The 22,086-nt window shown below is 40.6% G+C and overlaps 1 protein-coding gene across 2 annotated transcripts in view; it reads left to right on the top strand.

The window, feature by feature from the left end:
• Window positions 1-22,086, top strand: part of MYZAP (myocardial zonula adherens protein) — a 134,400-nt gene that overhangs the window by 37,287 nt on the left and 75,027 nt on the right. For both annotated transcript variants that reach the window (XM_089667736.1, XM_089667743.1), the window contains exon 2: window positions 5,690-5,779. In XM_089667736.1, coding sequence (XP_089523862.1) covers window positions 5,690-5,779 — 90 coding nt within the window. The remainder of the gene's footprint in view (window positions 1-5,689; window positions 5,780-22,086) is intronic.

Genomic DNA, 22,086 nt, shown 5'->3' with positions numbered 1-22,086 from the left:
TCCTAAACAAGCACCGTTTAGGAGATATTCGCTCTTTTTGACAGTCGGCGCATGCGCTCTGAAGGAAAGTGCCGATCCTTCAGAGCACTGTACCGTGGCCTGAGGCTCCAATGCGCATGAGGTGGACATGAAGTGACGCCAACCTACATGTGAAGCAATATAAGTCTATCAACATGCAGTTCCCCCATGCCTTCAAGCAGACCTACCAGAGGATTTTTCATTCAATTCAACCAGTCTCATGATCCAATCCTCTCTCTTTCACTTACATTCATTGACAGACATAGCTCTTTTTATTCTTGCCCATAGGGTCATCACGCCACCTACTGGAGCAGGCAGAAAAAAAAACACAGCACCGCCTATGGGCAGTCCTAGCTGGTATACAATCCCCTATCTGCCATAGGCAGCTCCGTTTTTTTCTGCTTACTGAGGAGTATGTAGTTCCTTGCTCAGTTCCATAGTTTTTTCCCTTTTTTTCTTCCATGGGTTTTTCCTGCGAAGATCTTCAATCAATAGCCAGGCTGGGTGACAGACTGGATGATCAAGATCCATTGGTCACCCCAGTTTGGCCAACGATTGCACGCAGACCTTCAGCTAAGTGCTGGGTCTGCCACAATGAGCCCCATCCTGGACATGGGTGATCAGCAAGTTTAATGTCTCATGGGGACACATACCACTGGGAGCTGGAGTCCGTGTCACAGTATTCCCCTGGGTGAAACCCCCCCCCCCACTTCAGTCATGTTAGCCTTACCCACATACTCCGCTGGACTGGTAAGTAGATGCCCCTCTTCCCTCCCTGGACGCGGTGTTGAGGCTCAGGTACTCCCTGGAGTGGTCAAGAGCTGTGTCCGTCAGTGAACTCAGAGAAAAGGATTTTATGTTGAGTAATAAGACATTCAATTTTTACCTAAACATCTTTGAAGCAGAGCTGTTTCTGCTGTATGTATAGATTATTGGAGGAAACCGTTCACAAATCACTAGATGCTGTGTGTTATCGGAAGTACAGAGACTTGTGACCCCTCTTAGCACAGCATACAACCCCTCTGCATGGCTGAGGATCAATTGATGGATTTCCCTACAGGTGTCCAGTAGTAGATGGTCAAGATGAATTGAAACACTAAATATATATTTTCAGGTAGACTTATTTTATTTCTTTTATATTTCGGGTATTTGAACAACACCAACAATTTATGCAGCAGTTTACATAGTGTACAATAACATCAGTCCCTTCCCCCGAGGAGCTTACAGTCTAAGGGATCTTGCTCATATTCATACATACACATACTAGGGACAATTTAAAAAGGAGCCATGTGACCTACCAGCATGTCTTTGGAGGGTGGGAGGAAACCGGAATACCCAGAGGAAACCCACAAAGGCACAGAGAGAACATACAATTTCCATGCAGATAATGGAGTCAACTCGCTGAGAAATAAATACCACATGAATTTTAGAGATAAAATAACTAATGCAGTATTTATCTCAAACGCAATCAGTTGACTAAATACATGAATTATTTACCAGATGCGTTAAATATTTATGTTTTGCAATTTAGCGCTTACATTTTGTGCTATTTTTTGTGTCGTTTTTTCACTTTTTTTTTCTGGCTAAGGCCGCTTTCGCATGGGCGGACTCCCCCAAGCGTATCCGCTTGCTCAGTGGGGGATCTTTCTGCTCATCCCCACTGAGCAGGTGGATGACAGGCACAAGTGGAGTGGATACGGACACAGCCCGCTGTTCTCTATTGGGCAATCGGATGTAAATGAACCACCAATCCGATCCAATCCTCTAGACCACAGGTGTCAAACTTGTGGCCCTCCAGCTGTTGCCAGACTACAAGTCCCATGAGGCATTACAAGATTGACAGTTACAAGCATGACTCCCAAAGGCAGAGGCATGATGGGAATTGTACTTCCGCAACAGCTGGAGGGCCACCAGTTTGACACCCCTACTCTAGATGGATGGTGAACGGATTCCTATCTGTGTGTTTTTAGCAGATCGGTTGTAGGTGGCTGTAAATGGACACGTGTCTGTTTACATCTGCCTCCCCATTGAGAATATAGAGACCTGATTGGTCCACCTGTGTGAAAGGGCCCTGACACTGCGCCAGAAGGCACACAGCAATATTGAGAAACTATGAAAATATTCTAGTGTGCTTTCATTCACAAAGCCATCTCCCTCTGATGAGATGTTACAATTTATTTCCATTCCGGAGCTCAGAGAACATTTTCACACTGATACATTATATACTTTTCACTTCCTGGCCAGTGCAGAGTTCCTCTTATTGTTATTTTGTACATTTCTAAAATATCGCAGAGTCACGTGACCTTCATATTGCATGCAGTAACCTTTAGTGAAATGACCCCATAATGTCCTGACTGGTGTTCAAACAATGGACCCCGTTGCTGCAAGGCAGAAATGAAAGGACCAGAGCAGGGGCGGACTGACAACTCATGGGGCCCCCGGGCAATAGGGGATCATGGGGCCCCTGTGTCCTTGCCCAAACTCAAAAAAGCCAATGAAAAAGGTACCAGGGGCATCTCATGGGGCCCCCTACTGACCCTGGGCCCTCGGGCACTGCCCGAGTTTCCAAATGGTCAGTCCACCCCTGGACCAGAGACTCTTTACCTAGCAAAGTGAATGTTTTTTTTTTTTTCTTTCTTAGGGAATAAGGTGCAGTTGTGCTCACATTACATATCCAATTGTGTACTAGCAAAAATACTCAAATCTTGATTGGGTATTCAAAGTGAACACAGCTACATACTATCATCCACTTTTCAAGGGGAACATACACTTCCCTGAGTAATCCTTAAAGAATGTTACCCCAACATTTCATATTCCTGATATGTTGTACCATGTACTTGTATCAGGGGCGGACTGACAACTCATGGGGCCCCCCGGGAAATAGGGGATCATGGGGCCCCTGTGTCCTTGCCCAAACTCAAAAAAGCCTATGAAAAAGGTACCAGGGGCATCTCATGGGCCCCCTACTGACCCCAGGCCCTCGGGCAGTGCCCGAGTTTCCAAATTGTCAGTCTGCCCCTGACTTGTATGAAAATGTACCCTGTTCTCTTTGTGTTGTGGAATCTCTGGTGATCCTGCCAGTCCCCGTTTTCTTATCTCAAACTGACCACGCCAGTCATAGAAGTACATCCTTCCCATTGTGATCAGTTTTCTGGATGCACTGGGAGAATAGCCTGTCTGTCTTCCAATGGTCAGAGTTGTGCTGACACACCCCCTGCACATCCATTCACTGGGAAGATCAGTGTTCTGCATATTTTCACCCCCAGCTCCCTAAATCTCTTATGCTGCTGAAAACAGCGGTTATTTGATCACTTTTAAAAAGGAGTAATAAAAATTATTTAGAACGTTTAGACATGTGCAGAACGAAAAATTTTTATTTAGTTAAATTCGTTAAATTTGTTTTTGGAATTTGTTTAGTTTAGTTTATTTACTTTCAAATTCAATTAAAATTTTCTGAATTCTCTCGAATTGAATTAAATATGACCGAATTTGGAAAATTCAAATCGGCATTCAAATATTTTTCTGTTCGGATGTGGCTGCCAAATTTTTCACGTCTAAGGCTACGTTCACACTAGCCTTGTTAGCAAGCGGCAGACAGGTGTTTGGTAAGCGTTTTTACCGTTTCCCAAACGCCTGGGAAAATTCTGCACATTGCAGCACATAGTGCTGTTCAAACGGGAGCATTTGTGTCGCTTTGTACGCGGGAAAATGGACGCCTCTGGTCAAGTCAGGAGGAGTTGAAGCATCCTATTCAAGTCTATGGTGCCGCTCCACAAACGCCCGGTCGGTGTTTGCGGTGCGGTCGCGACGCAGTTGTGGAACGGTAACACCATTCAAACTTCATTATAGGCGCTTGTGGGGCGTTTTTAACGCTTGGCAAATGCCTAGCAACCGCCGCTAAACCGCGCATGCGGCGTTTGTGGAGCTTTAAAAACGCCCCACAAACGCCGGACCAAGGCTTGTCAAACGCTACAGGGGCGTTTGGCAAGAAATGGGAAAACAGTCAAGTGTGAACGAGCCCTAAGAATTGCAACATGCTTACATTTCATATTCGTTTCCAAATTCAAATCGAATTTCAATCAAATTAGAATTACGTTTTTTTGGAAAATTTTTGAGGATTCATTTACATTTGTGACTTGTGATTTGGAATTTGGATACATCTGAATTCGGAATGAAATGAATCTCACATGTCTAATAATGATTTTTATATCTATGCACAAATGTTTTACCTGTCATTTCTACCTAAACGGAAGGTGAGGATTCACATATACTTTAATAGTACTAGAATGTACAAGTAATTCTTTTACATATAATAAAGCTGAACTCCGGGGTGTAAATACTTTCATGTAATGTATTCTTCAAGATCCAAAAAGGAAATAACACTCCTTTGTGTGCACCACCAAATGCCTTTGCCAGCCCAGATATTACCCTGTGAAAGTATTGGTGACATTGATCACATGCGAGTGTACTCTGACCGCCTGCTGCTGGGAAATGCAAAACACAGTAAAAATGCAGTAAAATGCGGCAACTGCAGTAACCCCTTTTTTGCTGCGTTTTAACTACGTTTTGTGTTTTCCTGCGGCCGGCGGTCAAAAAGTTCTTATCCTGAACATGATTCTTTTGCGTTCAGGAGAGGAAGGTTTAACCTCACCTAAACAGAGCAGCTCTTAAACTCTGCTAAAAGCCTATGTGTACATGAACACATAGGCTTTTATGGAGCTCAGTGTAGGAGCTTTGGCAAAAAAAATGCTTAAAGCTCCTAAACTGGAGTTTAGCAGCTGATCATGTACGTGAAGCCTTACTGTGCTAAACCTAGCCTGTCCAGAAGCAGAGCTGTGGGAGGGACCAGGCAGGCCCACCTACTACAGACTGCCTGTTAAAAACTACAGGAGGGGGCGGGGACAAGACCAGTCACCCTGCACAAGTAGAGAGAGCAGCAGTGACTAGTCCTTTTTGGAGGAAGTTCTTTCACAGAGGTAACGTTTCACACTGGATTTCTGTACCAATCTCAAATAAATACACAAATCACATCAAGTTTCACGTAAGAATACACAGGCCTTTTGTATTTAGACAATATTTGTGTATCCAGGAGATCTGCTTTAATAAAAAAAATGGCTGCTCATAAAATTACTGTTGGCTGGCAAACATTTTGAAGTTCGCTGTTTGTATTTTTGGAGATATATTTATATTTGGAGATAAATTAGAGTGCTCTCCTAGTCATACTCTCAGCTCTATTTCCTGACCGTCCTTCTGATTATATCTAGTAAGCCTTCAAATATGTCAACAGGGTTGTAGTGACTACTGTGTAACTGATGATGACCTATACAATGTTCCTAGGAATCAAAGTACTGTATATGTTAGAACATCTAGGGACCGTGCTAAATATTTGTAGCTTGTCAGTGAACCATGACACCTAAGTACATACAGCAGATTCTTGAAGGACCTCTTCACCCAAAACGTATTTCACTGTTTGCTAGAAACTTCTTGGCCACTTAATGGTCTCTTATACCTCTAAGATCGTTCGGCTGGAATACTTTAACCATTAATAAAATACTTCATACCAATGAAATTCCTAATGAGTAATGTAAAGTGTTTTGTAGGCTAACAATATATTGACAGCAAGCTGGTATAACATATAATCTACTAACATCGTCATTTTATTTTCCTCTAGGGGAACATTTGTCGGCTAAGACTCACTTTGCCCGCTGATGGGAGTGTACAATCAGAGCAGACAGAAACCAAGAATGAAAATCAAATACATGTAAGTGGATGACCCAAATGGTGTTCTGAATGGTGTTGCTCCATTATATTAGGGGTTGGAAGGTGTGTTGGAAAAGCCTAATATTAATTTTGTCCTAATTTCTAGTATAATCATTCTTTGCTGTTTAATTCTGCATCTCACTTTAGTAGAAATTTAACTACTTCATGACCTGGCCATTTTTTGCTATTCGGCACTGCACTACTTTAGCAATTGCGCAGTCATGCAACACTGTATCCAAATGTCATTTATATAATATTTTTCACACCAATAGAGCTTTCTTTTGGTGGTATTTGATCACCACTGGGTTTTTTTTATATTTTATTATATAAATGAAAAAAGTCTATAAGTTGTGAAAAGAAATAATATTTTTTTTTTGCTATAAAACACATTCTGTTTAAAAAAAAATCTAATTTCTTCATAATTTTAGGCCACAATATATTCTACTACATAAGTTTAGTAACTAAAATCCCAAAAAGTGTATATTAATTGGTTTGCATGATAGTTATAGCATCTATAAACTATGGTGTATATATACTGGAATTTTTATCTATTTAAATATACTAGTAATAGCAGCAAACAGCGACTCATAGTGGGACTGTGATAGTGCGGTGGGCAATCTGACACTAACTGACACTTTGTGAGAACTGACTAACTGCCACTGACATCTCCAGTGACACCAATATAGTGATCAATGCCAATAATATACACTGTCACTGTACTAAAGACACTGGCTGGGAAGGGGCAATCAAGAGGTTAATTGTGTGTCTAACAAGTGTTAATGTGTGTACTGTAGCTGATTTTCACTAAACACCAATTTGTTTCTTTCTTCTGCTTAGCAGGGAAAGGAAACAAAGTGATTGTTCCCTCTGTGTAATTGTTTATCAGGGCTCTAGGCTGTGATTCGACATAGCGGATCAGCAGGTCCTGGTCATGAATCATTGACTGAGATCTGTTGATGAACTGCCGCTGTTCAAAATCACAGGGGAGTAGGTGGACAGGGACTTGTGCATGCGTCCCCAACCCGGAAACAGATAGCAACGTATTAGTACCCATAGCTGTCACCCTCCCACATAGAAGAAAAATATATTTGAAATATTTTTTAAAAATATTCTTCCCAAATATATTGCCATATATTTGAAATGCTACAATTTTGGCCATATTCAATATATTTCTAAATATATGTCAATAAATAAATATATATATTTATATATATATATTGCATGTTGAAGTGCGTTTTTATTACAAAATATATGAATAATATTTTTAAAAATACATTTCAAATATACTGTATGTCTTTAGAAATACAAATCTGCATTTTTAGAATGGATTTACAAATACATGTAAAAATATATGTTAAAATGACTTTTATATATGTTAAAAAAAATCTGAAGAATATATTTAAAAAAAATATATTTTTTAACATTAAAGTAATTTTAACCTATATTTTGACATATATTTGTAAATGCATCCCAAAAATATAGATTTGTATCTTTAAAGACATACAGTATATTTGAAATGTATTTTTAAAAATATTTTTCATATATAATAAAAATGCATTTCAACATGCAGTGTGTGTATATGTGTATATATATATATATATATATATATATATATATTCTTTATTTAAATATATTTTTGAATATATTGAATATGGCCAAAATTGTAGCATTTCAAATATATGGCAATATATTTGGGAAGAATATTTTTAATATATTTGGGAAGAATATTTTAAAAATATATTTCAAATATATTTTTCTTCTATATGGGCTGCTGCAGCATATGTTCTTTGGCGGCTTGGCAAGCAGTTAACCACTAATTTTTATGGCCTACCACTAGCACAGAATGACATACCCAAAGTATGTCCTATTTACATAGCAGCTACTTAAAGCATATTCCAAAGAAAAAATATATTTTGTCCATTTAAACATGTGGCAAGTACGAAAAAAATAACTATTGATGTGTTAGAAGTATAGTGTGCTTTTACCTTCCTCTTTGATCTGACAACACAGCTCTGAATTCCTAAGCACATGGTGTCAGCCCTGCTTCCATTTTTTCTACATTACAAAGAACACAGACCTGTCCTCATGTTCCTGCCACCTCCTTATCTCCATATCCCCTCCCTGTCCAACACTAGTGCCTGGTGAACACAGTGCAGCAGCATTAAGGTTGTCAGATGCAGGTGTCTAAACGGGTCTACAGCTTTGTATACTGCTGCGTACAGATGTGTACAAAACTAGACTCTGTATGCATTATTTTCAACACCTATGTGAATGAGCCCTAACTGGCCATTATAGTTTCCTGTCACTGGTAGATGACGCTGATCACTGCGCTTCCCTCTCCTGGGGAGGGTCTGCATTTACAGCATAGAGGAGGTCACAAGCCGTGATTTCCATCTGTCCCTACAATGCCTATAAAAGTAGATGCTTCCCATATCTGCGTTGTCACAAACGCACCCCATAACACTTCTATAGCTTGGTTGCACAATGGTTTTAATCCCTTTTTTATTTGTATTCATGCTTTGTTTTTATTTGGGCTGAAATAGATTTAATTGTCATGGAGTATCATTTGGCGTCTTCATCAGGAGCTGTTTTGCGGAACCTTGAATCTATTTTTATAGACTGTTTTAGTAACATTTCACACCCACCAGTGTTTTCAGACACAATATTGATGCAAGTGCAGAGTGAGAAATAACATATAAATACAACAACCCATAATAAACCATTCCATAGTCATGCGGAACCATTCCACAACAGGTGGTGCCTACTGTATTGTGGTGCCAACCAGTATTGCACCAGTCATGATTATATTATTATTATTATTACTTTACAATGTTTTATTGATATATTTCACATCAGAGTGGAAAAGAACAATGCCTCTTTCTGCAGAACCGCAGAAAAAAATCAGATACATTCACACATATAGCCTTTGCCCTCTTTTGTGCTGAGTATAATTGGGTTCGAAGAATGATTATGGAGATTATGGAATTAGAAGCATGACGTTTTTATTAAGTGGCCTCAAGTGGATGTCAGCTCCTGGTGATCACATGCACACCTCCCACCTTTCTGAAAAGATAAGGAGGGACACCCTTTAGCCCAGAGTATGTAGGATAAGGGCACGTCCCTGCTATGGCCACAGTTACATGGACCACAAAGATCTAATATGTAGAAAATGATTGCCTATTCAACTTCTATTTTTATTTATTTTTTTTATATCTTATATTTAGATTTTTATATTAGCTTTTTAAAAAAAACAATTGCAGTAATATAGAGGTTGGATAAAAGTTTAGCCTAGTACAACACTTTTGGTCGTAAAATAGTACATTTTGTCAGGGGTATATTTAGTACAAGGCAAACAAGGCATTTGCCTAGGACGGCATTTTTCAGAGGGGCAGCCCCCCCGGGAAGAAAGGATGGAAGAAGGGGCACATGCAGCATGGAGACCAGGTGGGATACGAGAGAGGCTGCGGGCTATGGTGTATGCAGAGCCTGACTCTCATTCCCTGGGATGTCCGGAGCTGTGAAGCTGAGTGCCTTCTCTCTCTCACCGGGGTGCAGGTGGGGTGGCCAGTATATGGGGGGGGGGGGTGGTAATGAAAGGCTGTCTCGGGTGGGGGTGGGTCTGGGGTGTTGTTGGTTGGTTAATGTCAGGCTCTCTTCATGGGGGGGGGGGGTGTTGGTCGGTGTCCGGGCCTCTCCGGGGGGGGTTGATTTTTGTATTGCCCAGGGCAGCACGAAGCCTAAATACATCACTGCATTTTGTATAGTGTTGTACCCATCAGATCACAAAGAGGGACAACTGAGGCTGCATTAGGGACAGAGATATTTGGTCTCAAAAGAGGGACAGTTGGGAGCTTTGCTGTAGTGGCCGAAGTATAGCACTTTGTGCTGGATATGGCATCAGAGAGCCATGATTTTTCCAGTAACCAGCAGCCAATCGGGCCTACAACATTCTTGATCAAAGGTAACTTATTGTGGTGTTTAAAAGAAAAAAAAATCCTGGAATTCAGGATACGCAGCTATTCTATTGGGGCACATGGCTGCACGGGCGCAGTTGCCGTGTCCTAATATAACATGTGGGTGTGTGCGTGTCCCCAAATGCATACAGTGCGTGCTTGGGGATCTGCACCTGCACCCTCCTGCATGTTATATTAGGACATAGCGACTTTGCCTGTGCAGCTGTGTGTCCCCATAGAATAGCCGCATGTCCCAGTAGAAATGAATGGGATGCTGGCACAGGGATGCATGCAAGAGCTGTGCATTCCATGGCAGTAAAACATGGCCCTGTGCGAATGGGCCCTTAGGTCTTGTTAACACTAGCATTTGGGGGGGCTATTAAACCACACGGTTGAGCTCTGGGTGTACACATGCCACAGCCGCTATGCTTTGGAAAATGTATCTACATTCCCACCATCGTGTTCAGTGAGCAGTACCGCCCACTGAACATCACCGTTCTATTGAATGGGAGCGTCAGAGAAATGATCCCAACCATAGAACGTGAACCCACAGAACGTGACCTGTTCTATTCAATAGGAGCTCCCCAAAAATTAGCCCCACTTTCATGTTCCATGGGCAGTACATGTGACTCATTCCTTTGAATGTGAGTGCCCCACACTTGGTCCACATGCCATAGTGGTGCACTAGTGCAGGATTCAAGGGGCTAAAGCAAGTGGTGAGGAGGTGATAGAACACCTCCTTGCTGCCTGTCAAAGGCACTCCGAAGAGCGTTCTGAACACGGATCATTCTTCAAAGAGCACTGCTAATGTAAAACCCAAAAGGGGAAGTTCCACTTTTCTGCCCCCCCCCCCTACCACATTTAGTACATATGTTTTGGGGGGGAATGGGTCCAAAGTGGAAGTCCCCCCCCCCCTTTGCCTGCAGTCTTCTGGGACTTATCACAGGTCCCAGAAGGCTGTTGGACCATTCATAGAGCGCAGCACGGCTCCTGCATACGCAGTGGGAATCCGGCTGTGAAGCAGCTAGGAGTCACAGTCAGCTTCCAACAGTTAACAGAGACCCAAAGACAAGCGAGGAACTGGCTCAAGTGAGGACAGAGCTGGATCCACAGACAGGTAAGTGTCCTTTTATTAAAAGTCAGCAGCTACAGTATTGTAGCTGCTGACTTTTAAGATTTTGTTCTATGTTGAAGATCTTCCTTATATTAGAACTAAAGCCAAAATATTTTTATAACATTTTACCTTATTGGGGAAAATTCCCTTCATTGTCCCATAGCCAAAAACAGGAAATTCCACCAAAGTGAGAGACTCCCTGGATGTCACCAGAATTAGTGTCTCCAATGGAAGATTTGCCTTTGTTTTCTGTTCTGTGACAACCCAAAATTTTAGAAAATAGAGAAATAGAGAAGGTGAAACTCCCTACCGGGGACACAGACCGCAATATAAGCCGACAGACATGCTAAACTCTCTCCATTCCATCCAAAACTAAAAAAAAAGGTATACCTTTAGTTATCTTTTACCTGACCAGTTGGTGACATTTTGGGAAGTGGCTGTGTATCCTCATGTGCAGGGAAATAATATGCTTCTCCGTGAGGATACCAATCAGCTTGTTGAGCAGAAAATTAATGATACGCTCTACTAAGGTGCTTCCAAACATCACTAGAGATTTCTACTAGAATTTCAAGCTGCTGTGTGGATATGTTTTCATGTACCGAAACTGCAGGAGTGTCATCACAATGTGTGCGCTGTAAGCTAAAGTCTCACAATGGAATTCTCCCATGCAAGCACTTTTAACTGATAGTTAGAGCAGCTAAACTGCAAGGTGAAGCTTAACTAAAAACCAGCGTCCTGGACCAAGGACAAAGCCTGCATTTACCCCGCTGTAATTATACAATTCCTCAGCATGTCACACTGTCAGCATATAAAACCTTTACAACTTAATAACACGTTTCTCAGGAATGCCGCCAGCAAATTTATTGAAATATTCAGCTTTTGGTCAACGCAAAGAGGTTTGATGACTTGATCGCCTGCTATGGTTGGTTCAGCGGTGAGCGAAGACAAATATCTTCCTTCAATAAAGTGAAGATTTTCAGGGTTGTAGAATAGTTTGGTACAGTGAGGGCATCACCTTTACTTCTTAATTCATGTACTTGTTGCTGCCTTTACTTTAAATCTACAAACATTGTCACAGAACGCTGCTGTGAGCGTAGACATTTCAAATGATTTTCAGAATGGTTGATGGCACAATGAATGTACAGATAGGGCTTGTTCACACCATGATGCAGAGACGTTAGCAGGGGCGGACTGACAACTCATGGGGCCCCCGGGCAATAGGGGATCATGGGGCCCCTGTGTCCTTGCCCAAACTCAAGAAAGCCTATGAGAAAAGTTCCAAGGGGCATCTCATGGGTCCCCCTACTGACCCCAGAAATCTGCGTGTCAGTTTCCATAAGCCTTTCAGTGCCCAAGTTTCCAAATGGTCAGTCCACCCCTGGATGTTAGTTTTTCTGCACGCGTTCTGCAAGGGTACAACAAAATCACTTGTTCTCTATGTGGCCTGTTCACACCGCAGCACATATACAGTATCTCCCAGAAGTGAGTACACCCCTCACTTTTTTTTTTTTTTAATATTGTAAATTTTTAGCCAAGGTGCTAGAAAGAAAACTGATGTAAACTGATGTCTCTGTAACTGAAATCTGCGTGTCAGTTTCCATAAGCCTTTCAGCACGTATGGTGTGAACAAGACCTTAAAGTAAAATTGTATTACCATCAAAGGATTTTTAATTCCATAAAGTGAATTTGTAAATGCATTTATAAATTGACTGTATAGAATAATGTATGTATAGACAAAACATCATGTCACATCACAGCATCAGTCATGTCACAAGGTCACCCAGGGTTCTCACCAATGCAAGTTGAAGGGCTCTTGAAGGGTGCATTTTGAGTATAGAAAACTGTCTTTTTAGTTTTTGCCAGGGCTGGTAAATCCTGGTATAGGTCATGGAGCCTGAAGGTTTTGTAGTGTATAGGGTGGGATAAAGTATCCAACCTTGGGTCCATGTTTTGATGGTGACCAGCACTGACTGTGTATGTATGTGTGTCTGTCTACATTGAAAAGACCAACACCTAGAGGATACAGTTGCTGCTGGAGCAGTATGTGAACACTTGTGTTTTTGGACGATCGCGCTCTAAGCGCTGGTACTTAGTGTGGTGCTCTACAGGGATCAATATGACTGCCAGGTTCAATGATGACCTCTCTGATCAGTACACCACTATGGTTATTAGGCTCTATGATCCCTTTGTATAAAAGGGCCAGCTGCAGTGAACACCTGAGGATGCCATTGGAAGTCAGCTGGCAAGAACTTGGCTATTTCTAGAAACGTTTGGCCTGTGGGCAAAGCTTTATGGCAGGCATTACTAGCATCAGGTCACCAGATGATCCCCAATTGTTCCAAGCTCTCCTTTGGGTCCAGTCTACTGCAACATATTAGTCACAAATAAACTGTATTTTATGACCTCTAGTATCAGACACATAATGGACTCCTAGTGTCGAGCACATATTTGCATAATATGCTCTGCATAACACATATTGTAATGACTCCAGACATCCAGATTCTATTTTTACCATACCACATGGGTCACATTTTACTCTGGGGGCAAGAGGTCTGTTTTGATTTAGCTTCACCAGCCAGGAAATGAGGGAAGATCTGCAACAAGTAGACAGACAGCAATAAGGCTTGGTTCACACTATTGTGGAACATGTGGCTCACATATGCTCGGGCATGGCAGCCCATTTATTTGAATGGGCTACTGTGCCGCATTTCCTACAGGAAGAAGGTGTATGCACCTTTTTAAGAACGTGTCCGCAGGGAAACCGCATGGTCTTTTTGACCATGTGGTTTCCTTGTGCTTCCCACAAACGCACTGCGGGCTGAGATTCGTGGGGGTTCCATTCATTCTGAATGGCAGCTCTGCGCATCTTTTAAGAGCAGCATGATTCGACTGCGGATGGATGCGGGTCCCGGAACAGGTGTGATTCCCGTAGCTGCAACCAGCCCACAAGTGTGAACCTAGCCTAAAACATGAGAAAGGGTTCTAGCCTTCCCTACTTTACTGAAAAGGCATGTTTTAGATTCCTCTGTGTGTCTATTGTAATTTGTCCCTCATCTTCTGTCTGATGAAATTGTTATCATCTAGGCAATAAGGGCTTGATGACACTAGCCCACATGGTAATTCACAGATCTTTACAGAACCCAATGAATAGCAATAAAACCATGACAGGGGTTCTGATCCTTCTCTATTATACCCTATAATAAAAATCATTATTGGCTGGACACACACTTTCATTTACATAGCTAAAGGAAGAACTACAGGTGGTTGTGTAGTGACTTAATTGCTTACTGCTTTTTTGGGTTGGATGTGGGTTATAGACTAGTCTTTATTATGTAAAACACACGGCATACACAAAAGCCTTTGTTTCATTTTGGCATTGCAGTGTTTGCTTTTCTACACAGTTTTCTTCCTGTGAAATATTTGCCTGTCCTTGCTGCATTGTTTGTTATTATTGGCATCTATGGTATTTAATAAATTACTATAAAGAGATATAAATCATCTGATACACACATTTCAGTGTATCTCCACTCCCTTTACTTTCTGAGTCTTTTTGCCAGTAAGGCAGGCCATACATGATTCATTTTTTTCGGCAGTACTGATTATTCAGGAAAAACCCAAGAAGCTGGTTGTAATCAATAGATCGACTTGTGGACAACCAGCTAGCCCATACAGTAGATGGATCGCAATTCAGCTGGTCCGTGCTGAATCAGCCAAATTTTGATCCATCTATGGCTGGCTTTAGTCTGCCTACCTTAGTAAAAGACCAATTGTGAGGTTTAGGAGGCAAAGCCAGGCGCTTAGCAATAGGAGCTGAACAAAATGAGCATACTATATTTGTCCTGTTTACCGCTATCATTGTAAGTGAAAGTAAAAGAAACTCCCAAGTTTTGGGTTGTCCCCAGAACAGTAATAGTGGGGATCTCTTCCAATGGGGACACTCTATTGACCCTGGTGACAACCAGGGATTCCCTCGCTTTGAAGGGATTTCCTCTCACTTCCTGTTTTGGCTGTGAAACAGGAAATGAAGTGAAATCTCTCCAATGGGACACGGATGGCAAAAAAAAACAGATGTTATAACCCTCCCTTACTCTATCCAAAATTAAAAAAAAAGTTTTGCCTTTACTTCTACTTTAAGGTTGGTGGGAGAAGTCTGGGTTGGTTAGTCAGCAGTTTGGAGACCATGGGAGGACATAGGGTGAAACATTTACCTGTCTACATCCTACCATGTGAGTAGCTCTGGGCTGGGGCTCCCCCTTTGGGGGAGCAAAATTTACTCCCTGTGGAGCTAAATGTTTTGGACCTGAAAGTCTAGGAAGAGAGACATACAAAGTACCTCATGTTTGGGCTCTAGTATTTCCCTTGGGAGAGAAATAGGCTTTTTAAATTGGAGAAAAGACTGTTACAATTTTTGAAATTTTCCCATTGAATAGGCTGAGCACTTTCCTTTAGTTTGGAGTAAAATATAATAGTTTCAAAGCTAATCAGTGTAGAAATCCTCTTCTTTCTATGAAAGATGCACATGTGCTGATTACTAGACTGAAGTGAGAAGAGATAGTTGGGCCCTAGAAGAAATTAAAGCTAGTTGGCCTGTTACTGTTGTGTACACTGCTGTTTTATAGAGTGTTTGGATATCCCATCCTCTATCACACAACCTTAGTCCATAAACTTAGACATAATGTTTGGAGTTCAGAGTTCTGGCCTGGGGACTACCTGCATGTGACTGGCCCATCATGGTAAGGTGTCATTCCTTAGGACAGTGTCTGAACAAGAACCATCATGGCAGGATCTGAATGTATTATATAATTAAAACACCAGTTTTAAAGTGAACAAAACATTATTTTTATATATGACATTAAAGTGATACTAAACCCAGGACCCTGCATTCACTATATCTGGTCTCCCACAGTACACACAACATGGAAATTCAATTATTTTAGTAAATATAAACTGCTAAATACCTTTTCTCTTCAGCAGTTAGAGCAATCTTGTGACTTCTATCAGTAATCAGCAGGGCACTGTTTAAAGCTTGTAGGAAGAGTTTTCTCTAGGAGGATGCAAAACCCCTAATCTCTGTCTGGACAGTGCTGATTGGCCCAGTGCTGATCACATGTTCTCTATAAAAAAAAAAATCAGTCTCTTGCAATACACACAAAACTAAGCATGTGCAGAGTGTCTCCACATGATATGTCTTATCAGGAGATAAGAGGGGGACACTGGAAGAAGGGGAGGACCAGATAAGTCAGGATCAAACAGCATTTTTACACAGGGCAGAGGATTAACGCCTTAGGTTCCATAGTGAGTATAACAAGCATGCTTTACTGCAAATACAGACTGATTTTACTGTTGTGGGTTTAGTAACACTTTAACATGTTACGTATACTATACTTATATGAGATTTTAGTGATTGGGTTTGGATCTTGTATTGGGGTGATATAGACTGATTCACATCAAGGACACTATGCTAATTTGCTCTTGTTCACGTTGGGCCTGATATGTATAAATTTGTGTGGTATAGCCACCAGAATTTCACCAGAATGTTCATATTCATCAAATTTATTCCAGCTATGGTGAGTCACATAAAAGTGCTGAAAATCAGCCTAAAAAAATACATTGGTTGGTGACAATGACCCTCTCAAAATCCTGTTAGGTAAAAATATCAGATCAACAAGTGATCTATACATACAACGCCCCTGTCAATACATAGGTATCTGGGATCGTCTAAGCCCCCAGCTCTTGCCTATGAGCTTCATCTCTAGTTCTCTGGTACCTATTTGATCTTCTGATTTCCATACTGTAACTAAATTTATGTGAATAATTCAATGCCACGCAAATTAAAACTTTGGCACTGGTTCCAACTAAGGTTACAGTCAGTCAACTGCGGGAGTATTCATTACATGTTCAAAATCTATAGTACAAAATAAGCTCTTGTGATCACACCTAAGATCATGTAATTCCACGAGACCACGAGACATGTTGCAAAAGATTCTATCTATTAAGATAGATGAAGCATGCATGAACAAGCATGAAGCATGTCCCTAGTCTCAAACAATTAGTATAGCATATTCCCAGTCTCCAACAACTTCTAGAGCATGTCCACGGTCTCTGACCATCTCTTGTATCATGTCTGGAATCTGACCAGATCCTGTCGTATGTTCACAGTCTCTGATCATCTCCTGTATTATACCCATAGTCTTTGCTTATATCCTGTTGTGTGTCTGCTGTCTCTGATGAATATCAACTGAATTTTATGTCCAACCTTTTGGTGGTGTTGGGGCCTGCACTTTAGTCCTCACATACCAAAAAAGTTGTCTATCACCATTCTAGAGAAATGATAAATATAATTTCAGCATTTTAGTTCTCAGGATTATTCTTCCACATCATGAGAGGGTCTCACTGCTGGAATTTTCATTTACTTTTTATATTATTACAGAGAAGGCAGCAGGTAGTATGTTTACCCACATTCCCTCATATGGATGTACACTGTAGTATGCCCCTGTGAACGAGACCTTAGGCTCCCTTTATTTGGCCTACCAACAACTTTTGCCATAAAACCTTACCGGTGAAGTTCCTGGGAACCCCATCAGCAATCAGTGCACTGACACCCATACACAATTGCCATATCAAGTTTGAAGTGACCATCTCAGTCACCTGAAAAAAGAGAAATGGAATTACACCAGCAACTCCTGTTGCCCATGTTCCTTATTTTCACTCCACTCCAGCATTTCAGCCTCCATGAGACGCTTCGGCATTTAACACTTCTGGGACTGATGGATACTTGTGTAACTCACTGCTTGCTTTGGTTTCATCTTTTCACCCCTATGTCACTACAGGACACTGGAACTTTTAAAAAGCATTCAGAAAGGCTCCATTGTCGCACACCATGCTCAGCCGTGTGTCATCTGAAAGTAGCAGCCTCAGCAGACCCTGTCCAAGCCACACAACCAATGCATTTCACCTACCGGGGCTTAATCATTTAGGTCCTCCATGATTAAGTCCTGGGGTGAAATGCGTTGGAAGGCGTGGCTGGGCCAGGGTCTGCTGAGGCTGCTACTTTCAGATGACACATAGCTGAGCATGGTGTGCGACAAGCCTTGTCAACCTTGGGTCTTTGTACCTAGACATACATTGTCACTCCTGGCACTGGCTGCTGGATGCTACTGTTCTTTTTTGATTCGAATACTCCTGAAAGTATGATTCATCTGCAACAATGTTCCCTTTTTTTGTCTCTATCCCCTATGTTGAACTTATTTGTTCAGTTTGTACTCTGTTAATATTATTCAATAAAAGCGATTGTACCAGAATAATGGCACCAGAATGTGCAATGGAGGGAAACACCCAACCACATGATATTTTTCACCATTTTTTCAGTTCAGCCTTTTACTCTCCAGTTTAGGAATACATAAATGACTTGGATTACTTCCAAGAATAATAATGCTCTTCTGTTTTCCATGGACAGAATATCAGCTGCAGGTTTGAGGAAGTGAAGAGCACTGGATTAATATCACTACTGTGCTTTTGCTTTCTAACCACTCCATGACCATGAGCGTATCTATGTTCGCACAATGGAAATCCAGATCTGATAGAGAGTGCAAATGCTACTTGTTTCTTCCCATTAGTTCAATGTGAAGACATAAACACATTGATAGCGGCATAATCTATAGCACACATTTGGCTTGCTTTCCTGGGAAAATTACTGCAGCACTTAAAAAAACCAAAAAGGGTGGGGGTGGGGGGCAGTATTTTTCTGTTCATACCTGATACTTGACACCAATGCAGCTGATTTAAGCCCAGTTTGTGCCAACTTTACACTGTACAAATGAAAAGCTATGTCATTAAAACTATTTGTCCACTCAGTGGTATTATGGAAATATGCAAATCATAGGCTAGCCAGTGATGGAAAGCTATCAGCTACAAGATCTGCTAATTCTTGAAATAAACATGGATATCAAGAGCAACTTTTTGACTTGATGTTACTTTCAGTATTATCTATTAGAGATGCACATGACATAAACATTTGTTTTGTTTCATTTTGGATTAATTTGTTAAGTAAATAATTTTGTTTAATTAAATTCATTATGTTGGAATGATTCGTTTCCAGAATTCTTTTTTCTATATTCAGCTTCGTTTCATATACTGTATATGGATATGTTTCACATATTCGTTGTTCTGAATTGATTTTTATTTTCGGAAGTTATTTTGGAAGACTGGCTATATTTGTTTTATTGTGTTAATTCATTATTGCTGGAGATTACTTATGCACTCTGAATCATCTATGCTAGTCCAGCCCACAAAGAGAAATGGAATTAGCTGATTGGACGATAGTCGGAGTTGCATGCATCTGTGAGTAACAATTGGACACATTTCGGATTCATTTGTTACATTATGATTTGAAGATTCTGATGAATCCACTTTCATTCACCTCCAAACAAAATAAGTGGGAATCATCATCTTATTTCACCTATATACCTTACTTTATTTATTGCAATATGTTTCCATTTCATATGTAGTGCATTTTTTATAATAATGAACAATGCTAATGCAAACAAAAAATGAAATGGTTCTGCGTCAATTCAGATCATTCGTGATGTTATTATGTTATTTCGGTTGCTTCAAACATTAACAAAAGGCCCAAGCTATGGCATATGAATTAATTTGTTGTTTCATTATAATTTATTTCAAATTCGTTGAAATTCTTTACTGTTTTAATTTGGAAATTCGGATACATTTGAATCTCCAAATAAAAATTTTGTCAGAATGCTCCATTTGTAACTAAATGAATTGCACATATCTATTATCGTTAGCATGGGTCTCCAGACTTTCTAAACAAAAAGCCAGTTTACTGTTCTTTAGACTTTACGTTGGGTCAGACTGTGACCAGGAGTAGAAAATGCCCTGACATCAGTGGGAGTAAACAAAGTCTCTGCTTGGTGGTCAGTGACAGTTAATAAAAAAAAAAATTATATAGTGTCTGTGGTCTGTAGGAGGGGAATAGTGTCCCATAACTGGTATTAATGGAAAGACACTGACAGTATCGATAGAGCAATTATTCACAGAACCATTGTTGGGGTGTACAGTTGACATTGAGAGTATGCAATTCATAATCATATTGCTGTTAAATTAGGTGGGGTTGATTTAATAAAGGCAAATAGTCTGTTTATTTTGCAAGGGAATTTTCCCCAGAGCTTGGTAAATGAGGTGAAGCTCTGCTGACTTCCATCATCCAATCACGTGGATGCAGAAATACTGTTTTGTTTTTTTCTTCTTCATGAGATTGGGCATTCTTTGCAAGGTAAAATTTTATCACATTTACTAAACTCTGGGGAAAATTCACTTGCAAAGTGAGCAGCCTATTTTCTCTTTAGTAAATCAAACCCTCTGTGTGGGAATAGGAAACAAAGGAACATTTTTGGATGGCTTTGCATTGCAGAGGGATTACAGTTTAATGATAAAAGACACAGCATTTTTTATAAATTATACTGTTGCCTTACATATTTCAGGAATTGATTCATACAGTTGTAACGTTACATTACTGCAATATTCTAATTCAGTAAATTGCACATAATCATAAAACTAATAGGTGTCTTCTAAAGGTATGTTGGGCTGTACCTCCAAGTTGAATATACACAGAAAACGTGTTAAGTACATTGTCAAGTTATTGTTCACGTATCTTAGAATTAGACGGTATTACATAAAGTACTTTATAGGTGTCCATCCTTTCTGTATTATTCCTGTTCAGCTCATTGACTATGGAGAGTTCGGAGGTGGATGTGAAGAATGACGTAGAGACAGATGAAGGATAATATGTCTCTTCTAGCTATTGTCACCTCAAGCCACTGTCATTAAGCTGTCAATCTATTCCATGCTATACATTTTAAGAAACACTAGAGTTGTCATGGGCTTCCCTGACATTTTGGAGTTGGTTTATAAAGACAAATGGTCTAATCACTTTGCAAAGGAAGTTGCATTTTCCAAGAGAATTTGCCCTAGAGCTTGGTAAATGTGGTGAAGTTTCACTTTGCAAAGAATACCCAATCATGAGCAAGGAAAATAAAAAAGAACATAGTTGCTTGCACATAATTGGATGATGAAAGTCAGCATAACTTCACCTCATTCAATAAGTTATGGCGCAATTTCCCTTTCATATTTGAGCATATTTGACATTAGGAAACCCCTATGAGTCTGTCCAGAGGGATCTAGGGTACCAATTCTGACATCCTTAGGTTGATTTACTAAAGGCAAATGGGATGTTCACTTTACAGAGAATTTTCCCCACAGTTTTTTAGTTATACTTTGCAAAGAATACCCAATCATGGAAGGCAACAGGGCTTCCCCACATTCACTAAGCCCTGGGGAAAATTCCTATGCAGAGTGCAACGTCCCTTGCAAAATGAACGTTCTATTTGCCTTTAGTAAATCAACCCAACAAAATCAGTCTTAAATGCATGATGGATATCTTTTCATTGCAGTGGCTGGATTTATTTGTGAGACACTCCCCCAACATTGCTTGCAATCACAAGTACCGTGATTTTGTTGAATGATTAAACTGAAATTATTTGTGGTATGTAAGAAATCTGCCTTTCTGTGGTTTCTGGTTGGCAATCATTTATAGGAAAGATGATGGTGATTGGATCGTTTGTTTAGATAAGAAGAGGTAAGCTGGGGACCAGAATGTGAGGACTGTAACCCCTGACACACGGGTTGCAGTCTTGCAGTACATTTCCTTCATATTGGAATGAACATTTATACAGATCTACTCTTCTTCATCAATGGCTGCCATGATAAAGAGACATCACTCTGCAAACCCAAAATGTGGGGGACAGAGCTGATGGATCCCTGCATCCCTTGCTGCACTCTCTGGTTTCTTCCATTGGTCTCTATGTCACTACAGGACATAGTAGTGATGTAGGGGGTGATGGATGGAATGACGACAGTGTGGTGGGGAACCAGGCATCTGACACATAGGGAAGTGTGCCAAATGCTACAGATAACTCTTAGGCTGTACAAATACACTCCTGACTTGCCACAATATACAGAAACACTAAATTATTTTTTTTTTACAAAAGATGCCCTCAATCTTGAATCAAGATGATGTCATTAGCCTACTGCAGGCAAGAGGAAGCATTTCCTCGTTCTCTTGACCTAGTGATCAGACTGTAACTTTGTAGTAAGTGTTAAGGAATGAGGCCATGGACAGGGGCTGATCTGTATAAGGCCATGGGCAGTTGTAAATATACATGGTTT

The sequence above is a fragment of the Staurois parvus genome, unplaced genomic scaffold, assembly GCF_062004578.1.
Source record: "Staurois parvus isolate SC_StPar_1 unplaced genomic scaffold, SC_StPar_1.0 ptg000054l, whole genome shotgun sequence".
NCBI classification, from domain to species: Eukaryota; Metazoa; Chordata; class Amphibia; order Anura; family Ranidae; genus Staurois; species Staurois parvus.
Note: the sequence above shows the minus strand (reverse complement) of the source record. Positions and strands in the feature narration are given on the sequence as shown.